This window comes from Macaca mulatta, chromosome 2 (genome assembly GCF_049350105.2).
Source record: "Macaca mulatta isolate MMU2019108-1 chromosome 2, T2T-MMU8v2.0, whole genome shotgun sequence".
NCBI lineage: Eukaryota > Metazoa > Chordata > Mammalia > Primates > Cercopithecidae > Macaca > Macaca mulatta.
In genome coordinates, this window is record NC_133407.1 from 83,525,311 (window position 1) to 83,546,563 (window position 21,253).

General features: G+C 38.0%; 1 protein-coding gene across 1 annotated transcript; it reads left to right on the top strand.

The window, feature by feature from the left end:
- The first annotated feature begins 1,818 nt into the window (after positions 1-1,818).
- Positions 1,819-17,826, top strand: TMEM212 (transmembrane protein 212). Its single transcript, XM_015131607.3, is given in 5 exon segments — positions 1,819-1,977; positions 10,423-10,482; positions 11,987-12,005; positions 12,008-12,309; positions 15,112-17,826. Coding segments are annotated over 5 exon segments (582 nt in total). The 3' UTR covers positions 15,154-17,826.
- Positions 17,827-21,253: the final 3,427 nt, after the last annotated feature.

Here is a 21,253-nt window from a genome sequence, read left to right on the forward strand (position 1 = left end):
CAAAGGGGAAAGTTTAATGTATTAATCAACTAATTCAACAAATACTTATTACCATATGTATCTGCTGTGTTGCAGACAGGGTTGTAGATGTTGCGGATATCTCATATATTTAAAGGATGTAGAAGACTTGCAAGGTCTCTGCCCTTGTGAAATTTATCTAGTGGTGTTAGAAAAAAAAATCAGAGAATATAGCCGACAGTGTTGAGCGGAGATAGGAAATAGCAGCTGTACCAGAAAGCATGAGCTGGTTTCCTGGATTCTGTATATCCAGGAATGCAACTGCTTCAAAATCTGGGTCAAACTGTGGAATGGCTATTAAAGATAGAAAGGCAGAAAGAAAAAAAGCAGAGAATCAGAGAGAAGCTTCTCTTTCCACCACACATGGGACGGTCCTTTGGGAGTTTTTACCAAATTGTTCAGAAAGAGTTCAACATAATGCTTATAAGATGATGAATTTTAAAAAAACCAACAGTGACTGCACCTTTGTCCCCTGATGCAAGGACCCCAAAGGTGGAATATCCCAATGTAACAAGAGTAACTTTCTGAACACCTTTGTTATGCTAAACTCCGGGCTAGGCATTTCTGATTTTGGCTCATTTAATCCTCTCAACCAAATCCCTGGTGAGATAAACACTAATTTTTATTCCCATTTCGCACATGAAGAGACAGACCTAGAAAAGTTAAGTAACTTGCCCTTGCTCAAGGACACAAACCTGGTAGAGAGTGGAACCAGAATCAGGTCATGGCTCCATCTGACTCAAAATTGATGTCCTAAACCACCATATTTACATTCATAAAATTGTCTTTCATCATTTTATTTCAGTAAAAAGAAAAAATGCATTAATGTTAAATAGGAAAATTATTCAGATAGCTTCAGAAACTGACCTGTGTTTTTAAGATATTGTCTTGAAACAGACATCTACATATATCCAATCAGTCAAAATTAAATAACACCATTTTGTCAAATGCATGAAAAAGTAAGAGATGACTTGTAACTGCCTAAATGTACCTAAGTTCAATATCTCAAATCAGAATTATGATTCAAGAAAGAATGGGGATCAGCATTTTATTCAACTGATAAATTACTCCTCAAAGTTTATTTTATTTTATAAATGCATAGATTTCCATCAGCATACTTTATTTGAAAATTAGATTAATAATAAAATAAAGTGCAACTGGTTTAGTGAAAACAATGCAAAGCTCCATAATAAAGTTCATGTCCATTTGGGAATGAATCCATATCAAAAATCTTTATCAAAAAGAATTGTAGTGGAATTAAACTTTGAAAGGAGGTGAAGGTCTTGCTTTTGCTTGAAATCATTTAAATTAAATATAATGAAAAGTGATCAGGGTGCTTATTTTTACTTTGTTTTGTGGGAAATTGTGCTGGGAATGTGGATCTATTGTACACAAAGGATGTTGGCTTTATGCTGGAACCACTAGACAGGTTGAGATGAGAAACAATTAGCTCAGTCAGCAAGCCTTTGAATCTGATTAAGCCAGGAAGTGGTCACTCCCCAGGACAGGGCAGAATGAAGGGAATCAAGGCAGCAATCCAAAGCAAGGAATAATTTTTTTCTCTCTCTTTCTCTTAAATAAATTGTTATTAGAATTTATTGTGTCAAATTTATGCCAAGGATTATTTGAGTACATTTCATCTTTGGTAAAACAAATAGAATCTTGTTTCCAAGTAGATCAACAGTTCATATGTGTCGTGGCTACTGTCTCTAAGAAACTTCTATTTACTGAGGCCTGTCATACTCTCATGTTTTGGTAACAAAACATCTTTGAGACCAAGGCCCCCAGCCACCGAGGAAAATGAAGGGCCTCTACCAGGCTGCTGGCCGGATTCTCGTCACTCTGGGGAGCCTCAGTGTCTGCTCTGGAGTTATTGCTTTCTTCCCTGTCTTTTCTTACAAGCCTTGGTTCACGGGATGGAGTGTTCGGATTGCTTGTCCCATCTGGAATGGAGCTTTGGTATGAAAATAGTTTATGAAATGTATTGAGAAAATAAAGGAAGGTGGGAGGGAAAGGGGAAACAGAAGAACATGTATGTCCTTTTAAATTGTTCTAACAATACAAAGAAGTCAAAATTCCACAAAAAATCAGAATCCGCCTTGGAACATTGATTTCTATTAATTGCATTTTTTAAGTATAAAAATTGTCATATTATTTTATCATGTATACATGTATATTATGTATCTTTAATGACATGCTGCTCAAGAAATTCTTAAAAAGTTATTTTATTTTAATCCTGTTATCTTGATTGCTAAGAAATTAGAATCTTTTGAAATTTGAATTTAGAAAAAACATAAACCTTGAAACGTAATTTTAAAATAGAGAACAAAGTAAAATAACTTTCAAACTAATGCTTTCATTGCAAACACTAAGATGTACATGGCCCCAAAATTTACAAACTCCAAATATTTATTTTTCCACCTTTCTCTTGCATGCAACTGTTTGAACTGAAAATAGCTCAATAATTTTCAATTATTTGAAAATAACTCAAATAATTCAGTAATTCAAGATGGACTTAAAAATTCACTAGGAAAGTACGTGTGCCAAGTACAGTGTCTGACACTAAGTAGTAGTACTCCGTGTGTGCTCATTGAATCGTTGCACACATAAACAATTGGCCTGGTTCCTTAGCTCTCCAACCGAAAAAAAAAAAATAAGCACATCTAGTCTTAAGAGTAACTGGCTTCCATGCTGGTATGATTTAAGACAAGTTACAGAGACGCACCTGTCCAACAAATCCTTCTCTCATTGATTCCTGTGATGCCTGACACCACTGGAGACTGGAGAATGCAATTTTGAAGCTTTTTGATCTTAAGGAGTCTTCTATTAAAATGTAGCGACTTGGCCGGGCATGGTGGCTCATGCCTGTAATCCCAGTACTTTAGGAAGCTGGGGGGTGGTGTGGATCACGAGGTCAGGAGTTCGAGACCAGCCTGACCAACATGGTGAAACCCCCTCTCTACTAAAAAATACAAAAATTAGCTGGGTGTGGTGGCACGCACCTGTAATCCCAGCTACTCAGGAGACTGAGGCAGGAGAATCACATGAACCTAGGAGGCAGAGGTTGCAGTGAGCGGAGATCACACCACTGCACTCTAGCCTGGGCGACAGAGCAAGACTCCGTCTCAAAACAAACAAACAAACAAACAAAATGTAGTCACTCTTGTGTGAGAGAGTATCTTAAATCTTTAAAAAGTTAAAACTTTAACTGGGATACCACCTAAAAACTAGTCCTCAGGAAATATAAGTTTTAATCTACTTATTAGATAAATATTTATGAATAGCCCACTATGTCCTTGAGTTACAATGAAGGATCCAACAAGGTCTTCATCTTAAAGGAACTTAGTCTAGTGGGGTTTGATGAATGTGTGTAGATAGATGGAGGCCAGTGGGATGATGGGAGAGTGGATGGAATGAGGAAAGCATAGGGTTATGTTTCTCTTTCTCAGTTTTTTTCTTTTTCAATACATGCTTTTGTATCTATCACCCCAATCGTGATCTTCTCTTCTTTTCTTCAACACCTGCCTGAAACCATAATTCATTCAAAGAAATATTTGTTAAAGTTCTACAGGAATGCAGAGATGGCAGTTACATTTATTGAAGCAGCTTCCAAAATTTTTTTTGGTGACTCAGAGTCAGAAAAATATTGTAGGTGAGGACCCAGAATGTACATAAATACATCTACATTCTTCTCTCTAGATAAATAGATACGTATAGTAGATGTTTATAATAGACATCTATTATGCATATATATGTATAGTAGATGTTTATATATCTGTAAAACAAAAGTTTCTCAAAATAGTACTTACCCTCTATGTGAAACATATTCTGATATTTTCTATTTCAAAGTCTAATTTCACAAAGTTTAACAATATCATGATTAGAGTTCAACCCTACATTCTTTTGTTACAGCTCTTTGCCTATCCTTGCAGACTCTAACATAATACATTCAACAAATATTGGTGATTTTGATTGAATGTAATCATGTTCTAGGTCAAACATCTATTTTTACCAGTTAGGCCCAGAGAAATGATATGATATGTCTCCAGCACCTAGTTAATTGGTGACTGACTATTTGATTTCAGAGGTGGCAGCATCAGGAAATGGAGTCAGAGATAAAGGATTTAGAGAAGCGGACCTGTTTTCAAGTCCTGACTTTGATGTTCTTGGTAGGAGGTCAAAAGTAGGACCCTCTGCCAGCCAGTTCCTCATTCCCTTTATCTGTAAAATGGGGAATTTCACAGATAAAAAGAGCCCACATGTAAAACTGTCTAACCCTAAGATGCACAATGAGAATTAACACAATTTAAACAAAGATTGTGTAATAAAGAGCTTTGCAATTTTAAAGCCCTCCTCAAATGCTAGTTAATACCATGCCTTTCATTTGTGCCTTCTCTGTGCTCAAGCCCTTTGTTCTTAATCCTGTGTCACCCGCCTCACTTTCCTATCCTATTCCCTCGTAACCTGCTGAGTTCTCCATCCTGTTAACTTCCTGGACTTCATCTCCTACCACTCTTCCCTTAGCTCACTTCTCTCCCATCACACTGGCTCCTTGCAGTTTTCAAACACGCCATGATGTGTTTCTGCCTCAGGACCTCTGCCTAAGGCCTCTTCCTGAACTTGGCTCACTCTCTAGCCTCCTTCAATTCTTGATTAATTCTTTATCAAACATCACTTTTTTTTACAACGGTTTGCTCCCATTACACTGTTTGCAGTTGTAATTCCTTGACCCCAACCGGTGTTCCCAATCTCTGATACCCTGCTCTATTTTTTTCCCGTAGCACTTATTAGCATATAAGATACTATATAATTTTTTAAATTTATTGTTTGTGCATTCCCCTCTCCTCTAACAAATGTATATTGTAGAAGGGCAGGGATTGTTTTTTCTATAATGTTTACTGCCGTATGTGAAGAACTTGGAACAAAGGGAATTACATACTATGTGTTCAATAAATATTGTTCAATAAATATTGTTGAATGAGTGAATGAATCTCATGCCCTCCATTCCGTTGGTACAAAATTTCTTATACAGTTGCATACCAATTAGGTTGCAAGGACTAAAGGTCAGGGTGGTGTTTATATTATACTAGGGCAGGAAAAAATCCTCATGCGAAGGAAAGTAATACAAATGCTCAGTATTTCAATAATGTCTAAATTTGAACCAACTTTTTTTTTTTTTCCTAGTGAGTTTCCTACTGAACCATGGTTCTGCCTGATCAGGGTGAACTTCAAATGGTCTCTGACTCATTCCACAACCTTCCTTACCAATCACTTCTTAACTTGCCTCCAAAGTATGTCTTCCTCCAGTGACAAGATTTGTACATTTCAACCATATCGACATTTCCTTTTGCCGATGACTCCATATTTCCTTGGAGACTTGTAAGAGAGAGATTTTTGCATATGATACAGTACTTTTCAAAGCCTTTCATTCAAGACTCTCTAAGTACTTCATATAGATTTGTCCTCAGACTCCCTAGTTCCATTTTGACATTTATATGACAAGCAATTTTCCTAGAATTTTGGAGGTAGGTTATTTAAAAGCATCAGCTGCTAGAAAGTATTCAGTGAGGAGATCATAGTACCTTAAGGAATGAGCTCTATTAATTCTAGAAAACATGGCTTGTAGAACAAGTTCTGATGAAAAGACTGGAGTACAATGAGTTTAAACACAGGCCCTGAGGACTGGAGAGCCCAGTGACTTGGCCAATGGCAAGCACAGCGCTACACCCAGAGCCCTGCTTAGAGAAGGGAATTTGGGAGAAAGGTCACACTAGACTTAGTTTTGCAGTCTTCCTCAGCGGAAGTTCTGCCCCTTCCTCGACGGTTAGAGAAGCGGCTTGATTACATGACCATGCACGTCTGTTACAGCTTCCACAGTTGCATGACTTCCAACTGCCTGATGGTGTCAAAGAAAAACCAGAGCTGGACAGTTAGTTAAAGCAATAAAAGCAAATTTTATTCAGGATTATTGCAATAGGGAAAAAGAGACATCAATATAGAACAAAGTTCAAGTCCAAATACAGCATGAGCAAATGGGAATTTATAGCTGAGAAGCAGGGTGAAAGTCAGTGGATGGAAAATTACTAACAGGAAATATCAGGGACAAGGGGGATTGTGGCTATACGGACCTAACAGTTTTCTTGCTGAAGACAGGCCAGGGTGATCAGACATCACTTTGGGGATTGGGGAGGAGGAGAAATCTAACTAGTTATAGAGGGTGATCAGTTATCAAGGCTGGGGGGGATTCTTGCTAAACTGACTCAGCAGGGTTCTTGTGCTCAAACTGGATTTTACAAGGAAGTACACAGATGGGCCTGGGAGAAGGTTCAGGAACCTGACTACAGTTTGATCAAGCAAAGAATCTATGTCAATGGTCCATTTTTCCACTTAGATATCCAAAGCTGCTTTAAGGCCAGTTTGTCTAAAACCAAATTAATCATCTTGTCACCAAAACCATTTTTTTTCTTCTTCAACTTCCCTGTCGTTGTCTTGGTAACTCAATTTCAAACACAGGAGTGATTTTGACTCAACCTGTTCCTCTAAACTAGCCCTTCTCAAACTGTAACGTGCATACAAATCATTAGGAGATCTTGATGAAATGCAGGTTCTAATTCAGCAGGTCTGGGGTGGGGTCTGAGAGTCTGCATGTCTAACAAGTTACTAGAGGATGCCCATGCTGCTGGTCCTAGGACCACACTGCAGGCAGCAATGCCCTAAAGCAGCCCAACATCAGCCCCACTCCAATCAGTTGCCATGTAACTTTAATTTTTCCTACAAGGCGTATCCCTACGCATTCCTTCTTTTTCCTTCTCACTGTATACCACCCTCCCCTCACCACTTCCCATCACTACTCAGATTTTATGCCTAGGTAACTTTGATAGTCAAACTGTGGGAATCTATCCATTAATGAATTATAAAATAAATCTATTGAGTAGCTAGCAGCATTTACAATAAATGCATAGAATAGAGTAGAGTAGAATAGAATAGAATAGAATAGAATAGAATAGAATAGAATAGAATAGAATAGAATGGAATGGAATGGAATGGAATGGAATGCAGTGGAGTGGAGTGGCGTGGCATGGCGTGGAGTGTAGTGGAATGGAATGGAATGGAATAGATAGTATAAGAATGCATCACATTTTTTATATCTGACCAAAATAATATGTAACCCTCATTATGCATCATAAAAATATTTATAACTATGACATGAAATGTATTAGTTATTGTGGCAAGAGCTGAAAAAATAAATCTGAAGACCAGGGTTCTACAGAGACTTCTAGGCCTCCCTTTATTCCAATCTCGCGTGCACACAACTGGCTCATCTTTCTAAACCCCTTCAGTAGTCAGGCTACAGCTCCTTCAAAAAGCTTTCATGTTGCTTCATTGTCCCTAAACAAAGTTCAGATGGGCTAGCCTGCATTGTGAGGTCCTCCTAACTCCGGTATTACCTGGCTTTCAATCCTCGTTTTCTACTCGTCTCTGCCAAGAACTGACCCTCCTTTCAGTGTGGACTCCTCACTCACTGCTCCCTAAGCATGACAGCCACTTCCCCACCTTTGCACACGCTGCTCCCACAGCCTAGGCTGCCCTCCCTCTGTCACCTCCCATTGAAATCACATCCATCCTTAAACCGACTTCAGATCCTATTTCTCCATAGTGCCTTCATCATCGATGTTTCCCTTGTAAGTGATACCTTATCCCTGGGCTCTTCTCATGTAGAAAACATTCATCCTTCTTGCCTAGTGTTGTAGCCATTCTCTTATGTGCACTATTTTTACACCCAAACTGTAGATTCCAGTGACAGTCAAAACTACTATTTGTACAATTACTATTTCGGGATCTTGCTCATCTTATTTAGCCTTTCTGTGCCTCATTTTAAAAGTGGGAGGATATCTACATGATAAGGTCATTGTGAGGATTAAATGAGTTAGCATGTGTGACATGTTCAACATATATTAAACACTCACTCAATACATGTAAACATTTATTATTACTTTATCAGCATAGTACCTAGCAAATTGCTTGTTTGCAGTAGACTCGTAACAGATGCTTGTAAGTGAATAAATTATCCCATATTAAATGATACCTCTAAAAGTTTCTATTTCTATTGTGAGGGCTCCCTGATTCCTTCAATTCATCTACTTCTGGGAACTTAGGCAATTGCCTCTACTTAGGCAATTTAAAGATTTAGTGGGAGAGTTCATAATTATCATGCAATCAAAGTGTTAGCAGCAATTGTTGCAAAACCCAACTGATACCCCTGGATGTGCCCAGAAAGCAAGGCAGCAGCATGTCAAGGAGAGCTGAGGGAGGCGAGTGCAGGATGGAGGCCCTCTCTTCTTTCCCCACTCACTGCTGGGCACAGCCTCCACTCTCCCCTTCCTCACAACCTGGCCTCCTCTTCAGCCAACTATTCCCCTTCAGACTCTCCCTCTCACACATTTTCTCTTCCCCTTGACTTGTCCTGCCTACCCTCAAATCTCTTCCTTTTTCATTCTTTTCTCCTCTGTATCTAAAAATGTAATTTTCAAAAAGAAATGGAAGAAAGAAAAGGGGAAATCTGTGCATCTTGGGGAAAATAGCTCTATTCTATCTCCCATGTCTGGTGGGGAGCACCAATAAAGATGGGTGCGCTAACCTCTTGAGCCACCTTTCCATTTGCAGGGTAGATTTAACAAGTTACTGAAGGCATTCATACTCAGCCTACTCCATGAAAGATCTTTTTCAAAGTTTTATGTAAACAAAGCAAAATTCAAGCTGGCAGCTACAAAAATAACAGGCAACTGAAATTCTGCAGTATTTTTCAACTTTTTGAAAGGAAAGAAACAGCTCATGCCAAAGTAGTTAAGGCAACCTGGAATCTCAGCATCTGATAATGTCAGCTATCTACTCAGAGTTAAACCAGCAGAGGGGCATGAGCCTGTCTCCCTTGCTTATCTGGCTTCAGTGTTTCTCTGTCTTACAGAGCAGTGATGTGTCAATTGAGGGCCATGCTTCCCAAAGCAGAGAAAGCCCCAGGCTTACCCCACAGCACCGGTGTTACAGTTGCTCTTAATAATTCTTTTGTTTTCTTGTATTATTTATGCTGGCTCACCCTCCATAGGGTCCCTTGGAAACTTTCCTCTTGCAGAATCAAGCCAGGAACCTCTTTTGACTACAGATGGTTCTGTTTTTATCCCTGGGAATTTTATGGTATGGCGATGCCAAGTCTGGAATTGAAGGCTCAGCTACATGAGAAGTGTGTGTGTGTGTGTGTGTGTGTGTGTGTGTGTGTGTGTGTGTGTGTTTCCCTGTCTCTCAAATTCTCTAAATCCAACATTCAAAATAAAATATGCCAGGAAAATGAAAAAGCTAAGTCTCAAAACAGTAAATATGCCAGATCCAGCTGCTACAAAAGCAGCATACCACAAAACCATGTTGGTAAAAATGCTGATTTTTTTTTCCTCCTTAACTTTGTAGATTGTGTACATATAGTCATGCTTATTTCTCTGTCAAAAGCTAACTTGTACTATATTTGGAGCTGTCCATATTCTATATCTTATTTTAGGCACATCTCTTCCTCTTTCTCTCTCAACCTCAAAAGAGTCATTAACCAAGAACAAATGATACACAGGATTAAGAATAAGTTATTTCCAGTCTCAGTGACCACAAAGGTCTCCTCCATGAGACCTGTTGCTGAATCAAAGAGCCCAGGAATATTTTTTTTCCCATTATCTACTGCTAAATTCTGGTGACACTATTCCCTCTTTTGTTTAACTATTTTCATTCCACACTTTGGGCCTTTTTCCTTCAACAGAGACTATAAAGAAAAACTCTCTTTTGAAAGGCTGGACACCACTGTACCCAGAACAATAAATGCCACATCATGCATTCATTCTAATGATAATCTTTGTTATTTGAGAAAAGGGGATCGTATATTTGGATCCTACCAGCAGGCTGAGGCTGTGGAGTCTCAAAAGAAAGCAAATAGCAAAAGAGCAAGTCGCTTCAGGGTTTTGTGACAAGTTTCCATTCTGGTTCCTTCCATTTACAGTTTCATCAGTTTGTGTGAAAGGTGAACAAAAGACAATTAATCAAATAAAACATATGGCAAGTGTTATAAAACCAAACCATTATCGTGGTGACACCTCACAGTAGTGGAGGGGGTGATTCTGATGGCAAAGGCAACATAGAGAATCAAAAAATGAGCTTGTATGAATCATGCCTTTATGACACTAAAGGCTTACTTTCCTCATCATCACAGTTTTTTTCCATGGATGAGGAGGAAATCAGAGCCATCAATCCACTGAGTCGTTTGCTGTTCCTTCAAGTTCGTGATGAAGTTGTCAAACTGTGAGACAGATTGAATTCTTTCCAGAGGCACCTTCTGTGGTGGATGTTTATTTTTGCATTTTCTTGTCGCAGGCCATCACAACTGGTGTGCTTCTACTGTTGGCTGACAGAGAGTGGACCCAGAGGTACCTGGTAAATATACAGATGCCAAATAGGATGGTAGAGTGGCTTTGAAAGTCAAATCACTATTAAGTTCAGGATGGAACGTAAAAAAATATGACATCCAATTAGAATTGAATTTGGTCTAATTGATGCCATGCTACAATGGATTTCAGTAATAAACTCTGTTTTAAATGAATTTTTTTTTTTTGGAGACGGAGTTTTACTCTGTCACCCAGGCTGGAGTGCAGTAGCATGATCTCGGCTCACTACAACTTCCGCCTCCCAGGTTCAAGTGATTCTCCTGCCTCAGCCTCCCAAGTAGCTGGGAGTACAGGTGCACACCACCATGCCCAGCTAATTTTTATATTTCTAGTACAGACAGGCTTTCGCCATGTTGGCCAGGCTGGTCTTGAACTCCTGACCTCAGATGATCCACCCACCTCAGTCTCCCAAAGTGCTGGGATTACAGGCATTAGCCACTGCGCCCAGCCCTGAATAATTTTTATCTGATCCCTGCTCCAAATATTTTCTACAAGTTCCTGTGATGATTATTGTATTTGGGGAGGATGGAGCCAGTGCTAGTGCTCCTAAATTTCATTTTGAAGAAATGGATCTATAGGTTTCTCTGCTTTTAGTAATATATTTTTAATTCTCAACTCCTTAATCTGATATCTCTTTCCAATCTTCTTGGTACCTCTCCTTCTAAAAAAGGATGAAAAGTCTATGCTATCTTGCATTTCAACTGCATAAAACCAGATAATCCCATGATACAGAAAGACTACATTATCTGATTATAGATTTTATTGCCATGGTTAATGCAGGGCTTCTCAAACTTAAATGTATATGTAAATCAACTAGAGATTTGGTTAAAATGCAGATTCTGATTCAGTAGATCTGGGTGAGGCCTGAGATTCTGCATGTCTGCCAGGCTCCCAGGGGATGTCAGTGCTACTGGATGGACCACATCCTGAGTAGCTGAATAGCAAGAACCTTGAGCAGGGATTTTGTTCACTCATCTTTGTTTTTCCCAACCCAGACTAGTTGCCTCCATGTGATGGGAAATATATAAATAAATGTTTGTTGAATTGAACTAATTTAACTTTTGCCCCAGTTGGCTGATATATTATTCTCCTGTGGTGTAGATTGAAAACGAAGGACTGCAGGAGGGAGAGCATCAGAAAGAATAGCTAATGGGTGCTGGGCTTAATACCTACGTGATAGGTTGATCTGTGCAGCAAATCGCTGTGGCACACATTAACCTGTGTAACAAACCTGCACATCCTGCACATCCTGCACATGTATCCTGGTACTTAAAATAAAAAGTGAAAAAAAAAAAAAAGAAAAGAAAATGAAAATACAAGGGACATATTCAAGGGAAAATGAAAATATAAAGAGAAGGTCGTGATCGATTTCTCCCTCATTTTCCAATAGGAGAGATTCATAGCCAGCATCTCTTTTTTTTTCTTCATATTGCTAAGAAGGTTTTGAAATATTTTGTCTCCACAGTAACAATTTATTCTTGCTTTATTTTCAGTGGGAAGCTACTTTCACCTTTGGATTCTGAGCATTATGGAATGTCCACTCCATTTTGCAGTAGCCTTGGAATCTGCTCTCCTGGGCCCATATTGCTTCTATTCATTTTCAGGGATTGCAGGGACTAATTACCTTGGATATGCAGTTACCTTTCCTTATCCATATGCAAAATTCCCATTAGCCTATGTGGACATACCACACTATGAAGAGTACCACCTGACACTTCAAGCCCTCGACCTGTGCCTAAGCTTTACCCTGCTCTGTACATCCTTGACAGTGTTCATCAAACTTTCTGCAAGACTTATCCAGAATGGACACATAAACTTAAGTTTCAACAAAGGGGGAGCAGGTTCTTGTTCCACCCTGTACGCTAAAATGGAAAGTTTGATATGTGAATAGTTGATATTTCTCTGTTATTTACCACTGTATCCTATATGCTCTAGATATGCAGGTCTGGCACATAATAGGTACTGAACAATTGTTTTTGAATTAATAAATGGAAATATCTTGACATTATAACTGAAGTTATGGCTGTAGGTAGCACCAGCCAATTTTTATGCCAATCCAAAATTTTGAAAATTGTTCATAGGAACAAGACAAGGGTGCCCACTCTCACTACTTCTATTCAACTAGTACCGGAAGTCCTAGCCAGAGCAATTGGGCAAGAAAAAGAAATTTTAAAAATCCAAATCATAAAGAAAAAAGCAAAACTGACTGTGTTTGCAGATGACATGACCTTATATATAGATACCCTAATGATTCCATTAAAAAAATGTTAGAAAGGATACATTCAGTAAAGCTGCAGGATGCAAGTTCAACATACAAAAACCAGCTATGTTTCTATACATTAACAACAAACAATCCTATTTACAGCAGCATCAAAAAGAATAAAATATTTAAGATAAATTTAAGCAAGAATGTGAAAGATCTGTATACTAAAAACTATAAAATATTAATGAAAGAAATTGAACACACAACTAAATAAAAAGGTATCCTATAATCATAAATCAGGAGATTTAATGTTGTTAAAATGTCCATTCTACCCAAAACAATCTATAGACTCAGGGCAATTCCTATCAAAAGTTCAATGGCATTTTTCACAGAAATAGAACACATAATCCTAAATGTGCATAGATCTACAAAAGACCACACATAGCCAAAGCAATCTTGAGAAAGAATAGAGCTGGAGATATCACAGTTTGATTTTAGACTATATTACAAAGCTATAGCAATCAAAACAGTATGGTACTAGCATAAAAACACAATAGACCAATGAAACAGGACATAGAGCTCAGAAATAAACCCACATATGAATTTTTGTCCTAAAATAAAATGGCCTTGTTTTTCAAGAAAGAGGGATATTTAGGACAAAACAGAAAGTCTAAGCATGTTGTGAATGGTCTATGTAAGTCATAATTAGTTTAGTAAAAAGAAATATTTTTTTAAAAAGGGATTGTATAATTCAGTTGGCTATGATTAAGAAGAAACTTTCTAGAGATGGGTATTTAATATTAAAAAATACACTAATACAAAACTAATTAGTTAAAACAAGATTTTATTACAAACATTGACTTATTCTTAATGCAAGAAGTTTTTAATTTTTAAATTCTATGACCTATCTCTGACATTCTTCAGATTGACATCTCAAAAATTCAACTCTTTCTTTTAGAAAAGGTCTTGGATAATAGCTCTCTCCTTCACCTTTTGTTGGCTCCTGTAACTTCTATTAATTATCTAAAGTAGGAAAGGGAATTGTTTTTTAAACAAGCAAATAAAATATCCTTTGGGGCTGGGCATGGTAGTTCATGCCTGTAATCCTAGCACTTTAGGAGGCTGATACAGGTGGGTCACTTGAGGTCAGGAGTTCGAAACCAGCCTGGCAAACATGGTGAAACCCCATCTCTACTAAAAACACACAAAAAATTAGCCAGTCATTTCCATTCATTAATTTTAAAAAATTATTGAGTACCTATTATGTGGCAGACCTGGATATTAAGAGCATATAGGATACAGTGGTAATCAAGTGGCTTTTTAAAAGTTACTTGATTAGAACTCTCTCATGCAGTTTGGTAGTGAAATATCACTTCCACATGACACATATAAAGATATAGATATAATAGATATGCAAAATAAAAGTGCCCGTTGGACTGGTAGAAGTTAGCTCAGATGTCATTTAATTCCCATAACCTTGGTAATCTGTGATAAAATTAATTTGGTAAATTTAATCTCAAAATTCTCTCCAGTAATTTAAAATCTTAAAGTCATGTTAAACCCTTGGTTTTTATTTTCACTGGGAAATTTGGATTATTAATTTTAAAATAATGGGAGCATAAAATATGTTTTTGGTAAACTTTATAAAACACAAAGATATTGATTTTGCTTAAAAAAAGGAAAATAGTTTTTTCCTCTAGTTAAAAACTATTTAATGATTGCTTTAAAATGAAGTAAAAATTATACAAATAAAACTAAACAAAAGGAGCAATTAGGCCAGGGCAACAAAAGCTAACTCTGAGCCCTGTGATTACCAAAAAAAGAAAAAAAAAGTCAATATGGGGGAAGGGTAAAATCAAGTAACCATTAAAAAGCAGAATATATAATATAAGAGAATTGTTCCATTTCATAGATTGGTATTATCGACTTCTTAAAAAATCTTTACTATAGTGAATTGTAAAAATAACCACTTTAAGGACAAAATTCTTAAATTTAAATGCCACAGGATTTAAGAGCTTGTTTGGGTTCATGCAAGACTCATAGCTCACTACTAATCACTAATGAGTATATGTAATCCAAATGTATAGGAGGTTATTTCTAAGAGAACAATCAGCCTAGTAAACTGGATAAGTGACACTGTAAGAGCTGCTTGCCCTGAGAAGAGGACTGCCCAACTCTCCCTATAAAATACCAAGTGATCCACCCCAGATGAAACAGTTAATATGCTTCATATGCAAGCCACATTGGACTGGCTTTATGATGACTGGGATATCCTCCCAGCAAGTACACCCATTAGCCAGGTCATAGTAAATTTGGGGGCTAAGTGGACCCCTTTTACATGGGTGCCCCTCCCACAGAATCACAGGACTGTTTCAGAAGCCTTATCAAATTTGCTGTCCCTCATATGTCTTACAGATGCAACTCCCTGCTGGGAACACAAACCCTTTTTCACCATGAAAGGTAAAATGGTATGGGGGTAGAAAAGGCCTGGGACCAGAACATAAAAGCATACAGATTAATATAATTATTAAATTTAAGATGTTTAAACAAGCTTTAAGTAAGGTAGTTGAACTCCTTTACCTAAATGTCTTATTAAAACGGATACTGCATCTGACTGGGATGTTTCCCCTTTCTAGTACTATGAAGCTGAAGGCATGTAAATCTTCTCTTTTAGGAAATGTTAGTTAAACATGCTAAATGGGAGCTAGTAAAATCACCTAAGCCCACAAAGTATAGGGTAGTAGCTGGAGTGCTAGTCCAGATGAATTACTCACTGCATATCCCTTTGTGTGGAGCATTCATTGGGGCTGATGGCAAAAGACTGTGAGTATTTTTCAATAACAACAACTGAACTTGAGAATTTCCACTTGATGGAACATTTATTGCCTTGCTATAGAATATTAACTGAAGCTACCCCTATGCTAATGGAAAAATGGTGCCCAAAAGAGTTCCGTGATTAAATAAAAATATTTTACATAAAACAAAAACTCATATGCAATCAAGTAATATTTGACAAGGATGTCAGGAATGCACAATGAGGAAATGATAGCCTTTGTAATAAATGGTGTTAGGAAAATTGGATATCTACATGCAAAAGAATGAACTTGGACCCCGATTTAGGCCAGTCACAGAAATTAACTTAAAATGGATTAAAGACTTAAATGTAAGACCTAATGCTGTAAAACTACTGAAAGAAAACATAGGGATAAAGCTCCATGACATTTGTCTTAGCAATGCTTTTTTTGGATATGACATGAAAAGCACACGCTACCAAAGCAGAAATAAACAGTGGGACTACATCAAACTAAAAAGCTTCTGCACAGCAAATAAAACATTCAACAAAATGAAAAAGCGGCTTACAGAATGGGAGAAAACATTTTCAAACCATATACACAAGGGATTAATATCCAAAATATATAAGGAACTCATACAACTCAATAGCAAGAAATAAATAATCTGATTTTAAAATGGGCAAATGACCTGCATAGACATTTTTTCAAAGAAGACATGCAGGTGGCCAACAGGTACATGAAAAGGTGTTGAGAAGCTCTTTAACATTACCAATTACTAGGGAAATGCAAATCAAAACCACAATGCAATATCACTTCACACCTGTTAAAATGACTATTATCAACAGGGTAAGAGATAACAAGTGTTGGTGAGGATGCAGAGAAAAGGGAATCCTTGTGCACCATTCGTGGGAATATAAATTGGCATAGCCCTTATTTAAAACAGTATGGAGGTACTGCCCAAGGTAATTTATAGATTCAATTCCATCCCCATCAAGCTATCAATGACTTTCTTCACAGAATTGGAAAAAACTAAAGTTCATATGGAACCAAAAAAGAGCCCACATAGCCAAGACAATCCTAAGCAAAAAGAACAAAGCTGGAGGCATCACGCTACCTGACTTCAAACTATACTCAAGGCTACAGTAACCAAAACATGGCACTGGTACCAAAATAGATATATAGACCAATGCAGCAGAAGACAGACCTCAGAAATAACACCACACATCTACAACCATCTGATCTTTGACAAACCTGACAAAAACAAGGAATGCGGAAAGGATTCCCTATTTAATAAATGGTGCTGGGAAAACTGGCTAGCCATATGTAGAAAGCTGAAACTGGATCCCTTCCTTACACCTTATACAAAAATTAACTCAAGATGGATTAAAGACTTAAATGTAAGAGATAAAACCATAAAAACCCTAGAAGAAAACCTAGGCAATACCATTCAGGATGTAGGCATGGGCAAAGACTTCATAAGTAAAACACCAAAAACAATGGCAACAAAAGCCCAAATAGACAAATGGGATCTAATTAAACTAAAGAGCTTCTGCATGGCAAAAGAAACTAACATCAGAGTGAACAGGAAACCTACAGAATGGGAGAAATTTTTTTCAATCTACTCATCTGACAAAGGGCTAATATCCAGAATCTACAAAGAACTTAAACAAATTTACAAGAAAAAAACATAAACACCATCAAAAAGTGGGCAAGGGATGTGAATAGACACTTCTTAAAAGAAGACATTTATGCAGCCAACAGACACATGAAAAAATGTTCATCATCACCGGTCATCAGAGAAATGCAAATCAAAACCACAGTTAGATACCATCTCACACCAGTTAGAATGGCAATCATTACAAAGTCAGGAAACAACAGATGCTGGAGAGGATGTGGAGAAATAGGAATGCTTTTACACTGTTGGTGGGAGTATAAATTAGTTCAACCATTGTGGAAGACAGTGTGGTGATTCCTCAAGGATCTAGAACTAGAAATACCATTTGACCCAGTGATCCCACTACTGGGTATATACCCAAAGGACTGTAAATCATGCAACTATAAAGACACTTGCACACGTAGGTTTATTGCGACACTATTCACAATAGCAAAGACTTGGAACCAACCCAAATATCCATCAATGATAGACTGCATTAAGAAAATGTGGCACGTATACACCATGGAATACTATGCAGCCATTAAAAAGGATGAGTTCATGTCCTTTGCAGGTACATGGATGAAGCTGGAAACCATCATTCTCAGCAAACTATCACAAGGACAGAAAACCAAACACCGCATGTTCTCACTCATAGGTGGGAATAGAACAATGAAAACACTTGGACACAGGAAGGGGAACATCACACACTGGGGCCTTTCAGTGGGTGGGGGGCTGGGGGAGGGATAGCATTGGGCGAAATACCTAATGTAGATGATGAGTTGATGGGTGCGGCAAACCAACATGGTACATGTTACCTATGTAACAAATCTGCACGTTGTGCACATGTACCCTAGAACTTAAAGTATAATAATAAAAAGAAAACAGTATGGAGGCTCCTCCAAAAATTAAAAATAGAAATACTTCATATCCAGTAATGCTACTTCTGGGTATATAATTGAGGAAAACAAAAACATATCCCAAGGAGATATCTGCACTCCCATGTTCACTGCAGCATTATCCACAATAGACAAGACATGGAGACAATTCAAGTGTTCATCCACAGATGAACAGATAAATAAAATACACACAATGAAATACTACTCAGCCTTAAAAACCTGAGGAAATCATGCCATCTGCAACAACCTGGATGAAACTTGAGGGGATTATGCTAAGTGAAATAAGTGAGATGGAGAAAGATAAATACTTTGTTATCTCACTTATACGTGGAATCTTAAACAGTCAAACTCATAGAAACAGAGAGTGGTATGGTTGTTGCCAAGTGCTGAGGGGTGAAGGAAATGGAGAGAAATTGGTCAATGGGTACTAATTTTCTGTTATAAGTTGAGTAAGTTCTAGGGATCTAATGTACAGCATGATGACAATTTAACAACAATGTATTGTACACTTGAAATTTGCTAAGAGAGTAGATCTTAAATGTTCTCACCACACAACCACAAAAGGTAAATATGTGAGGTCTTGGATGTGTTAACTGACTTGATTGTGATAAATATTTCACGTTTCTCATATATACACTTATAATTTATATAACATTATTTGTCAATTATACCTCAATAAAGCTGGAATAAAATAAAATACATTTTTTAAATAAAGTGATAAGAAACACTGAACTTTTTATGAACAATGAATCTGTATCCCTTTATCTGATTCTAAGTTTAAGAGGTCATGAAAATATAGTATTTTTTTCCCCTGGGAAAACATATGCTAAGATAAGCCAACTTTGTATTCTTTTTTTCTTTTTCTTTTTTTTTTTTTTTTTGAGACCGGGTCTTGCTCTGTCATCAAGTCTGGATGGAGTGCAATGGCATGATCTCGGCTCACTGCAACTTTTGTCTCTTGTGCTCAAGTGATCCTCCCACCTCAGCCTCCTGAGTAGCTGAGACCACAGGTGTGAGCCATCATGTCCAACTAATTTTTTTTATCTTTTGTAGAGACAAGTTTTCACCATGTTGCTCAGGCTGGTCTCAAACTCCTGGGCTCAAGTCATCTGCCTGCTCCAGCCTCCCAGACCGTTGGGATTGCAGGCATGAGCCACCTCATCAGGTCAAACCTTGAATTTTAACCCTAAACGTCTGCATGATGCTTTGCAATGTTATTTTGCAGTTTACAATATAGGATTGAATTTGACAATTTGCTTTATTTTATCTAATTAAATTTTACACATTAAAAAGTACTAATAGAGACAAAGACTAAGAACTTTTTGAGGAAATTGATGTAATAATATCCTTAATATTTTAATACAGACACCTTAATTTGGCTTCTAACCCATAATTCAGATGCGCTGTGGCTTGAAAATGCATAGAAGAAATTCTCCCAGTGTTTCCATTCCTACCCCAACAAAGAGGTTGAGGTACCCCAACATCAAGTCCAGCTTTCTAACTTTTTCCAGAAGGGCTAATAATACCACTAATGATACGATAATAACAGAGTGCTTACTATGTGTCAGTGTACTTCCGTACTTTAAGGACAGAATACTGAGGCTAAAGAGTTTATATATCTTGCCCAAGGACACATAGCTAGAGTAAGAGGGCTAGATTTAGAACCAGAACCATTTCTCCTAATAGAGCCAGCTTCATCTTGGCCCTCCTCATCACTGGCTTCGCAAACATTCCCCCTCTGCTTGCTTGTTAAAGTGCATGACCCTGGCCTCCAGGAGGGTTGGAGTAGGGCCTCTGGGAGAAGAGCAAAAGTGACCTGATTCTAAACTCCTACAGCCGATGCTGATCCTTCCCGGGTGGAACAGCTTCCCTTTGGAAAGAGATACTTCCCACTGCAAACTCTCATGCTGGCTTTACGATTTAGATTAGTATCATATTGGGGTCAAATGAATTTGAGTAGTGTTAGCCAATCTTTTTTTCAGGTTGATCCTATCCACTCCAACCACCAAAGCTGGAATACAAGAATTTGGCACTCTTGATGCCTTTTGTGGTCAGTTCTGTCCTCTTCAACTTCTATGCAAGTCTGCAAAGGAAATCCTGTGCGTTCTTAGGAACAGAGTTGATTTTACAAGGAGACCTGCCAAGAGTCGAGGGAAGCAAACCAAAATCACCTCCCCCACTGTACTGCCAAGGCATCTGGAAGTTTAGTATTTGAGATTTCTTCCTTGTGGCAAACGTCCACACTTTCTGGAGCCCTTTGCTAAAAGGAATGCATGCCTAGGAGCACCACACACTGAAGTGCTGGCAGTCACGACCCCTCAACACGGGCCATTCATCAGACATCTGGCTGTCACCTTAGGCATAACACAGAGGTTTAATGTGGGACGGAGGGCAGGGAGAAAGGGAAAAAAGAAATGAGGAGCTTGGTAAGTCACCTCCATGAAGATTCAACAGTGAGGCCACCTGAAGTGCCTGGGGAGAGAGAAATTAATTGAAAACAGAAATGAGCTGGGTTCAAAAGCAAGGTTCTTCAGCTTTAGAGTTTAGCCTTTCCCATCTTGCTCAGGACACAACTTCTTGGTGTGTGTCTTCTCAGCTGGGTATAGGGCCAACACAACTATAACTCATTTGTTAGAGTAGACCAGTGATGTCAAAATCACACAGGGTTCTTGTGAAGTCAGATTTCTGGGTGCCATCTGACCCCTATTGTGTCAGAAACTCTGGAGTTGGAGGCACAGAATATTGATTTTTAACACATACCCCAAGAAATCTGATGGCCAGTGAAGTTTAAGAATCATATTGTATTTTATAAAAGATTCTCCTCCTAGCACAAGACTCTCTTAGTGTCACTTCTTGACAGTCTCAGTTTCCCCATCTGCATAAAATGCAACACTAATTTGGATGAGAATTCTAGATAAATTTAATAAGCAGTATTTCCTTGGTGAGTGTTTTTGGATGACTTGACACCACTTGATATATAATGGCGGCAGATCGTGTTTCATTAGCGAGGATGCGTGGCTGACATAATAGGACACGATGTTCTGTATTATTAAATACACCACTGCGCCAAGCCCATTAGGCGCACACACAGCCTGAGCACTGCTACCACATAGAAATCTCTGCTATATTAGGCACAATTTCCAGCAGTGAAATAAGTATATTGTTTACTAAAATTTCAGAAAATGCACAACTCTCTTAAAAGGAAAAGCACTTTG